The 10,177-nt window shown below is 41.4% G+C and overlaps 1 protein-coding gene across 1 annotated transcript; it reads right to left on the bottom strand.

The window, feature by feature from the left end:
• Positions 1 to 5,440: 5,440 nt before the first annotated feature.
• On the bottom strand, positions 5,441 to 6,564 carry LOC128570199 (nuclear envelope pore membrane protein POM 121C-like). The gene has a single exon (XM_053569151.1). The coding sequence runs from the start codon at positions 6,324 to 6,326 to the stop codon at positions 5,457 to 5,459; it is 870 nt and encodes a 289-aa protein (XP_053425126.1). The 5' UTR covers positions 6,327 to 6,564; the 3' UTR covers positions 5,441 to 5,456.
• Positions 6,565 to 10,177: the final 3,613 nt, after the last annotated feature.

Raw genomic sequence — 10,177 nt, 5'->3', positions numbered from 1 at the left:
ATAGATTGGCTGACTGGATTAAAAAACACAAGCCATCCATTTGCTGTATGCAAGAAACACACTGGCTTCAAAAGACAAATAAAAACTCTGAGTCAAGGGTTGGAAGACAATTTTTCAGGCAAATGGCACTCAGAAGAAAAGAGGAGTTGCAATCTTATTTTCAGATACATGTGGATTTAAAGCAACTAAAGTCAAAAAAGACAAAGATGGTCACTTTATATTGGTCAAGGGAAAAATACAACAAGAAGATGTTGCAATTCTAAATATTTATGCACCCACTTTAATTGCTCCTGGATTCTTGAAACTAACCTTACTCAGTCTGAGCAATATGATATCTGATAATACCATAAAAACAGGGGACTTTAACACTCCTCTTACAGAGCTGGACAGATCCTCTAAACAGAAATTAAACAAAGATATCAGAGATTTAAATGAGACCCTAGAACAACTGTGCTTGATAGACGCATATAGAACACTCCACCCCAAAGATAAAGAATATACATTCTTCTCATCACCCCATGGAACATTCTCCAAAATTGATCATATCCTGGGACACAAAACAAATACCAACAGAATCAAAAGAATTGAAATTTTACCTTGTATCTTCTCAGACCATAAGGCACTAAAGGTAGAACTCAACTATAACAAAAACGCTCGACCCCACAAAAAGGCATGGAAATTAAACAATCTTCTGTTGAATAACAGATGGGTGCAGGAAGAAATAAAACAGGGAATCATCAACTTCCTTGAGCATAACAAGAATGAAGACACAAGCTACCAAAACCTGTGGGATACTGCAAAAGCAGTTTTGAGAGGAAAATTCATTGCTTTAGATGCCTACATTCGAAAAACAGAAAGAGAGCGCATCAACAATCTCACAAGCCATCTTATGGAATTGGAAAAAGGAGAACAATCTAAGCCTAACCTTAACAGAAGGAAAGAAATATCCATAATCAAATCAGAGGTCAATGAAATTCAAAACAAAAGAATCATTCAGAAAATTAATGAAACAAGGAGTTGGTTTTTGAAAAATTAAATAAAGTAGATAAACCATTGGCAAGACTAACGAGAAATAGAAAAGTAAAATCTCTAGTAAACTCAATCAGAAACGATAAAGGAGAAATGGCAACTGATCCCACAGAGATACAAGACATCATCTCTGAATACTACCAGGAACTCTATGCCCAGAAATTTGACAATGGGAAGGAAATGGACCAATATTTGGAATCACACCCTCTCCCTAGACTTAGCCAGGAAGAAATAGACCTCCTGAACAGACCAATTTCAAGCACTGAGGTTAAAGAAATAATAAAAAATCTTCCAACCAAAAAATGCCCTGGTCCAGATGGCTTCACTCCAGAATTCTATCAAACCTTCAAGGAAGAGCTTATTCCTGTACTGCAGAAATTATTCCAAAAAATTGAGGAAGAAGGAATCTTCCCCAACACATTCTGTGAAGCAAACATCACCCTGATACCAAAACCAGGAAAAGACCCAAACAAAAAGGAGAATTTCAGACCAATCTCACTCATGAATATAGATGGAAAAATTCTCAACAAAATCCTAGCCAATAGATTACAGCTTATGATCAAAAAAGTCATTCATCATGATCAAGTAGGCTTCATCCCAGGGATGGAAGGCTGGTTTAATATACGCAAGTCCATAAACGTTATCCACCATATTAACAGAGGCAAAAGTAAAGATCATATGATCCTCTCAATAGATGCAGAAAAAGCATTTGATAAAATCCAGCATCCTTTTCTAATTAGAACACTGAAGAGTATAGGCATAGGTGGCACATTTCTAAAACTGATTGAAGCTATTTATGACAAACCCACAGCCAACATTTTACTGAATGGAGTAAAACTGAAAGCTTTTCCTCTTAGAACTGGAACCAGACAAGGTTGTCCTCTGTCACCTTTACTATTCAACCAACATAGTGCGGGAAGTTCTAGCGAATACAATTAGGCAAGATAAGGAAATAAAGGGAATCTGAATGGGAACAGAGGAGGTCAAACTCTCCCTCTTTGCTGATGACATGATCTTATACTTAGGGAACCCCAAAGATTCAACCACAAGCCTCCTAGAAGTCATAAAAAAAATACAGTAATGTTTCAGGATATAAAATCAATGTCCACAAGTCAGTAACCTTTGTATACGCAAATAACAGTCAAGATGAGAAGCTAATTAAGGACACAACTCCCTTCACCATAGTTTCAAAAAAATGAAATACCTAGGAATATACCTAACGAAGGAGGTGAAGGACCTCCATAAAGAAAATTATGAAATCCTCAGAAATGAAGTAGCAGAGGACGTTAAGAAATGGAAGAACATACCACGCTCATGGATGGGAAGAATCAACATTGTTGAAATGTCTATACTTCCCAAAGCAATCTACCTATTCAATGCCATTCCTATTAAAATACCAACATTGTACTTTCAATATTTGGAAAAAATGATTCTGCGTTTTGTATGGAACCGGAAAAAGAACCCATATAGCTAAAGCAGTTCTTAGTAATAAAAATAAAGCTGGGAGCATCAGCATACCAGATTTTAGTGTGTACTACAAAGCCATAGTGGTCAGGACAGCATGGTACTGGCACAAAAACAGACATAGACACTTGGAATTGAATTGAAAACCAAGAAATGAAACTAACATCTTACAACTACCTAGTCTTCAATAAGCCAAACAAGAGCATACCTTGGGGGAAAGACTCCCTATTCAATAAATGATGTTTCGAGAACTGGATGTCTACATGTAAAAGACTGAAACTGGACCCACACCTTTTCCCACTCATAAAAATTGATTCAAGAAGGATAAAGGACCTAAATTTAAGGCATGAAACAATAAAAATCCTCAAAGAAAGCATAGGAAAAACACTGGAAGATATTGGCCTGGGGAAAGACTTCATGAAGAATACTGCCATGGCAATTGCAACAACAAAAATAAACAAATGGGACTTCATTAAACTGAAAAGCTTCTGTACTGCTAAGGAGACAACAACCAAAGCAAAGAGACAACCTACACAATGGGAAAGGATATTTGCGTATTTTCAATCAGACAAAAGCTTGATAACTAGGATCTGTAGAGAACTCAAATTAGTCCACATGAAAAAAGCCAACAATCCCATATATCAAAGGGCAAGAGACATGAATAGAACCTTCTCTAAAGATGACAGACGAATGGCTAACAAACATATGAAAAAATGTTCATCATCTCTGTATATTAGAGAAATGCAAATCAAAACAACCCTGAGATATCATCTAACCCCAGTGAGAATGGCCCACATCACAAAATCTCAAAACTGCAGATGATGGCGTGGATGTGGAGAGAAGGGAACACTTTTACACTGCTGGTGGGACTGCAAACTAGAACAACCTTTCTGGAAGGAAGTATGGAGAAACCTCAAAGCACTCAAGCTAGACCTCCCATTTGATCCTGCAATCCCATTACTGGGCATCTACCCAGAAGGAAGGAAATCCTTTTATCATAAGGACACTTGTACTAGACTGTTTATTGCAGCTCAATTTACAATCGCCAAAATGTGGAAACAGCCTAAATGCCCACCAACCTAGGAATGGATTAACAAGCTGTGGTATATCTATACCATGGAATACTATTCAGCTATTAAAAAAAAATGGAGACTTTACATCCTTCGTATTAACCTGGATGGAAATGGAAGACATTATTCTTAGTAAAGCATCACAAGAATGGAGAAGCATGAATCCTATGTACTCAATTTTGATATGAGGACAATTAATTAATGTTAAGGATATGGGGGGGAGGAAAAGCAGAAATAGGGACAGAGGGAGGGGGTGGGGCATTGGTGTGTGTCACACTTTATGGGGGCAAGACATGATTGCAAGAGGGACTTTGCCTAACAATTGCAATCAGTGTAAGCTGGTTTATTGTACCCTCAATGTATCCCTAACAATAAAAAAAAAGAAAATGCTAAAAAAAAAAAAAAAGAAAGAAAAGGCTAGCCTGACCACCAAGAAGGACAGAGATTCCTTGGAACACAGGCCCACACAATTTGGGGTTCCTGGCTATCCTAATGTGGTTGGGGTTGAGAGGTGGAAAAAAGCAAAAGCCTATGAGGCAGCACAAAGAAACAACCACTTGGGGCCAGGCACTGGAGTAAGCAGTGAGTTCTCCAGGAGCTTGGTGAGCAAGCCACCCCTAGAATAGGAGGAGAATGGTACCCTCTGCTGACAGGGCTTGACATCCCTACTGCTAGCAAAGGAAAACTATTTCAAAGGTCCAGATCCATTGTCATAGAGCAGGCAAGGAAGCATGAATTTGGAGCTGATAGGCAATACCTTAATAACAGCGCACTAGAATGCATTTAACCAGTTTCCTATTAGCGGACCTGTTGGTGTTTCCCATTTTTCACCAATCTCAACCATGTTGCTATGAGTGACTGTAGGTATACAGATTCTCACACTTGAATGATTATTACATGAGAATTTGAAATTGAAGAGAGTGACATGAGGAGTTTTGCATTTCATTCTAGTGTTAATCAAGTAAGTCCTTGGCTGAAGTTTGCTGGTGAAAACGTAGAAATCAGCAACTGCATAGATTACTTAAGGATGGCCAAAGGCCTTATTGGGGGTTGGGCACCATTGCTTTTTGTAAGATTCACTGTAGATAAAAGAATAAGAGTCATTTTACTTAATCTTCGTAGGCCCCAGGTTTCCTCTTTCATCTCTGAATGGTATTAGCCATTGGGGGCTCTCCCAGGAGAGAAGAGAACCCATCTTTTAGTTGCTGCACCTTCCCTCATTCCAAATTAGGTATAATTTGACAAAGTAGAATTTCAAAATTGACTTTTCAATACTACATTCCAATGTAATTTTTTTTATATAGCTTGAAATTGAGGGTTACAATGGATGCATTTGAAAATAAAATGACATCTTTTCACGTAACTTATTTTGAACAGTAAAATATATCTTTATGCACCTGACCATCAACTTCCACGCAAATGAAAAAGAAACATTGTTAACTAATATATCAATATTCCCAATGTTGGTTATTACTGAGGGTTCAATTTCTGACTACTTATCTTACAAAGTAAAAATTTGTTCTCAGAATTTTGTTTTTAAAAACCTGACTTTTGGAAGTGCTTTTATTTCTTCATGGTTATGGCAATGTAAATTGTGAAAACAATGTGTAAGATATCAAAGATTGTATACAAATACATACAGATACACAAATATGATAAATATTCCTGTTTTTTCTGATTCCAAAAGCTGATATCTAGCCCTCTTTCTTAAATTGTATGAAAAATCTCCATAGAGCATCTAGGTAACTGAAATATACAGAACCACTCTGTAAGAACCAGAGTTTTTTTTTCCTTCTGCGTGGTTGTTTCTGCAGCCTTCCCTCCCTGAAACTCCTTGTCTCTGACAGGTGGAATTGAGGAATTGGAATGATGGCACAGCTCCTCTCCTATTATTTACTTTGCAGGCCTCTGTTGTGTCTGGGAGCGCGATAAGGAGGGCGAGGAACTGGGCCCGCTTCTCTTCTGGAGCCCTGAGAAGCCTCGGGTAGAGCTGTAGGAGCTGGTAATGGCATTGCGTCTAGGGACGGGGATGCCACATGTGTACGTGCTGGCCAAGGAGCTCGCAGAAGATGTGCATGATCTCTTATTCAAGGGGTCCTCTGAGCTCTGTGAATCGGGACCTTTCTTCAGACACTCAGGCTTAGGCAGGGGCTCAAGGGCTGAATGTCCAGTCCCACTGCTGTCATGGCAACTTCTTCTATTTTCCTGGCCATCAGCAAATATTTGGTCTTCTCCCCTCACTGTCTTTTTCATCCTGTCTTTGAGGGCACTCGGAACAGTCTCCTTGGCACTTGGGTCTGGGACGTCACGTGATGGTGAGGACAGTGCTGAGCTGATCACCTGCTCTGGTCCTGCAGAACGAGTCCATTTTCTGTCAGGAGGGGGGATCCTCACAGTCCCTGGGCGGCCCACCCACCTGAAATCACAAACAGGTAGCAGGGTCTTCTTGTTGGGGCAGCCATCCCAGGACACCCTGGGAAGTACGCCCACATGGGAATACCCGGGCTGTGGAAGTGGATCCCATCTTTGAGATACCGTCACGTAGCGTTTTGAGGATGTCCCAAAGTCCCTGTGGCAATGCCTCCTGGAGGCCGGGAGCAGAGGAGTGGGGAGCGAGTGGTAAACATGGCGGACAGGATGGGTCACCAGGGTGGGAGCTGAGGTCCGGGCAGGTGGGCGGCAGTCTGGCCTCTCCTGTTTGTCCCTGCCCTCCTGACCTGGTGCAGGCTGCTGCGGGCCAGATTTGTCCAGGTAACTGCCCATGAGGGCAGTTCAGCAGAGTCAGGTTCTTCGAACAGGGTCCGCTACTCTGGGAGGTTTGTGTTGACTACAGACTTTGCCAAGGTGAATGGATCAGTGTTCCCTGACATTCTGTGTTCTGAGCAGCGCGCTCAGCACTCCAGGTTCTAAGTTCCAGCATCAGGAGCCTCCATGAACAGCCTGACCTGAGCACCTACTGGCAGCACCTGGTACAGCAGGAGGGCAGGAGGTTGAGCAGAAGTGGAGGAGAAAAACCCAGGATGGCCCTGACATTCACTCTCGGCCTGTATGTGTGCACTATTGTCCATCTTTTGCAAATATGTCGCTGGTGTTCACACCAAGGGTACTAGAAGAGGGCATTAACACTACTCAGCCTATGATGAAATTAATGGCCTGATTCTTCACCCCTGTCGGTATCCACCATCTCAGCCATGCAACTTTGCACTGCACTACTACTCAGCAGGTGGGTGTAATTTTGCAACCCCAAGCTCAGCATGTGTCTGGCTTTGGTCAATAGGAAATCAGCCAAAATGCAAGCGACTGTGAAGGTATCATTTGGCCTGCTGACCTTGACTTTCTGTCATCCCTGGGAAGACATATGGAGTCCAGTAACCTAGTTTGTGTAGGGTGAGAGATTTGGGACACTGAGCTGCCCTAGCCAAGGCCAGATGAGAGCAATTTCCTAGCCAGCCTAATGATGCACAAGAAATCTTCATTGTTCAATATCCCTGTGTTCTGTGGTTATTTTTTATGCAGCTATAGCTAACTGCCACATATTCTAATTAGATGCAAACCCACAGAAAGACCTTGTAGTAGACGTTGTCCAGGGACATGATGCATTCCTCAGAGCACTAATGGGAAACTGGATGAAAGAAAAGTTGAATGATGAGGAGAATTAGTCGAGGTAGTTTTAATTTTACAATTGGCATTTCAAAGGACGAAGACACCACGATTCAGAGAAAAATCTGAATTGTTACTGTACTGAAACAAGACAGGAGCCGGAATCAAAACATGTGTATAAGTGTCAAACAGGAACAATTGAGATGGATGCAGAGCTGGGTATCCACGTATAATGTCACAATTTCAGTATACCAGAGGTAAAGAGGACATCCTAAAGGCTTCTGAGAGTGTGTAAGTGGGAGAGATAAGAATTAAATTGCCTTGTGCCTCTCATCAGGAAAACCAAATTCTGGAATATACTAAAGCAATTATTTCAAACTTGATTCTTTTTCTTTAACTAGTGTCTGATATTTTCAAAGCTATATCAGGAGTCAAATGAAATCACAAAATAAAAATCTGTTTATTGTGAGGACTCTGAAGCTTTCCTACCACAGGTGTTAACCAAAAACAACAACAACAACAACAACTAAAAGCAATAAAAATAAAAACAACCACATATTCCCAAGTATATAATCCAGCCAAGGGCTTCCTTACTCTTTGCAAAAGCTACCTAGGAGTGCAAAAGCAGATTTGTAATTTATGTTCTCTGCTCCCTGCTCTTTTTCTTCCTAACGTTGGATCCATCTTTATCTTCACCAAGGGAACTCACACCACCATACAGAAAACAAAGTCTACAAATCTGTGTTCCATCCAAACCCACCTCAAGCAGGCTTCTGCTGGCTGGTCCTCAGCTCCCTCGAGAACTGTGATCTGCCTGAGGAGGTTGAAGCCAGAGAATAGACCTGCACATGCTCTGGGAGTGACCTAGAGGCCAGGTGGACAGGGAATTCTTGAATGTCACGCCCACAGTCCATAGTCTTGAAGGAGAGGAGATGAAGTCTGGGTAGGTCTCATAGACTCTTCACTGCCTAGGAAGGGGCTAGAGAAGAGCCAAAGCAGGGCCTTATCAAATCTGAGATGCATAGTAGAGGCCCAGTTGTCCAAATATTGGGGTGGTACTAAGTCTAAAAACATGAAAACTGAATCCAAAAGCAAGACCTAGAGCACAATAAGGAAACAAGGAACAGACAAATATATCACAGACTTAGAATAGACCCAAGCATAACGAAGCTTAGCATATGATATTTATAACAACATTGACTACAATATCATGTATTGAAAGCTGAGTATGTACGATATTCTCATTGATTTCATTTTATTTATGGTAAAATTAAGACTCAAGTTAAATAAAATTTAAAGTTCACAGGGCAGTGCCATAACCATGCTTCGATGTGCTGCTCTAGTGTCTGCTAAATGTAACCATATTTCATAGGATGGAAGCAGTGGCTCAAGCCTGTAATCCTAGCACTCTGGATGGCGAGGCAGCAAGATCACTTGAATTCAGGAGTTCAAGTCCATCCTGAGCAAGAATAAGGCCCTGTCTCTACTAAAACTAGAAAAATTATCAGGGCAGTTACTCTGGATGCAGAGGCAGTAGGATCACTTGAGTCCAGGAGTTTGAGATTGCTGTGAGGTAGGCTGATAACATGGCACTCTAGCCTGGGAAACAGAGTGACACTGTCTAAAAGAAATCAATACACCAATACATAAATAAATAAAGCATTTGTAATTAGTGGTGACTGGATGAACTTTCAGTAAATAATGTTGGAAAAATCTTGTCTTAGATTAGTTCAGGTAACCTGGTTTCTATAGCCTCAGAGGTTTAACACCATAAGAGATCATTTCTCTCTCTCAGAAACCTAATTGGGTGTTTTGTTCCTTATTGGCAGTGATTTGGGGATCACAGTTTCTTCTGTCATAGCCCCACCTTTAAAACTGGCTTCCCCAGGTGCATGGTCATCTGCACCAGGCTCAAGGGGAAAGATCAGTGAGGATGGCAGCGAGAGGCTTTTATGGATCAGGCCTAAATGGAATTCCCACTTTCTACACACATTCCATTGGCTGGAGTTCAGTCTCCGGTTCACAGTGAACTGTGGAATAGGTTCAGAAAGCTGAACAGCTGTACCCCAAGGAAAAAGGAGAAACATTTCATCAAACATCTATCTATTTGGGAATAAAATTAAAAAGTGTAGAGGAAGAGCAAGATGGCAGCCAAGTAACAGCTTCCTTGCAACCGGGCATGGTGAGTCTGGGGAGGCAAGATTCCAGGCATCTCTGGCTTGTGGGATCTGACCATAAACATCTCTTTGAGGACACGGGAGTCAGCGAGAGACTTCTGGACCCCAGGAGGAGGACAAAAGCAGTGGAAAACTGGCAAGTGGTTGCGTGTGTTCATTTGGTCTAATCCTACAGGCAGCTGTAATTAAGCAGCCGTGAGATTAAAAACTGGAAAGGCCTTCCTGTGAGCTATTTGGTATTTTTGGACTTGGCACTCAATTGAACTACCTTGGGAGAACTTGGACAAGAGTATGGAGGACTTTGAGTGTTGTCTAGGGCCCCAGACTGAGCTAAATAGTGTTCATCCATGGGCCACACGGAGCCATTGTGAGAGAAAGTACCCCATCAAGTTCTGCCCTCAGGGTCCCAGAGCAAGGATCATGTGAGAGCTAGTAATCTACTAACTGAGCAGCCTAAAGGCAGGGACTGAGATACCTTGAAGTCTAGTGTTGATCAATTAAGTCCTGGACTGAAGTTTGCTGGTGAAATCATAGAAATCAGCAGCTGCCTAGATTACTTAGGGATGGCCAGAGGCCATATTGGGAGTTGGGTACCATTGCTTTTTTTAATATTCACTGTAGGTAAAAGAAGAATAGTTATTTACTAAATCTTCATAGGCCGCAGGTTTCCTCTTTCATCTCTGAATGGTCTTAGCCATTGTGGGAGTCTCACAGGATAACACACCCCTATCCTGCCACACCAGAGGACCATCACAGCTCCTTCAATTCCTTCTTTATTTGGTACCTGAAGAGCCTATTTTTCACCCTTAAGAATATTTTTATATTTTTCTTGTGCTA

The sequence above is a fragment of the Nycticebus coucang genome, chromosome 18 (assembly GCF_027406575.1).
Source record: "Nycticebus coucang isolate mNycCou1 chromosome 18, mNycCou1.pri, whole genome shotgun sequence".
In the NCBI taxonomy this organism is placed as follows: domain Eukaryota; kingdom Metazoa; phylum Chordata; class Mammalia; order Primates; family Lorisidae; genus Nycticebus; species Nycticebus coucang.
Note: the sequence above shows the minus strand (reverse complement) of the source record. Positions and strands in the feature narration are given on the sequence as shown.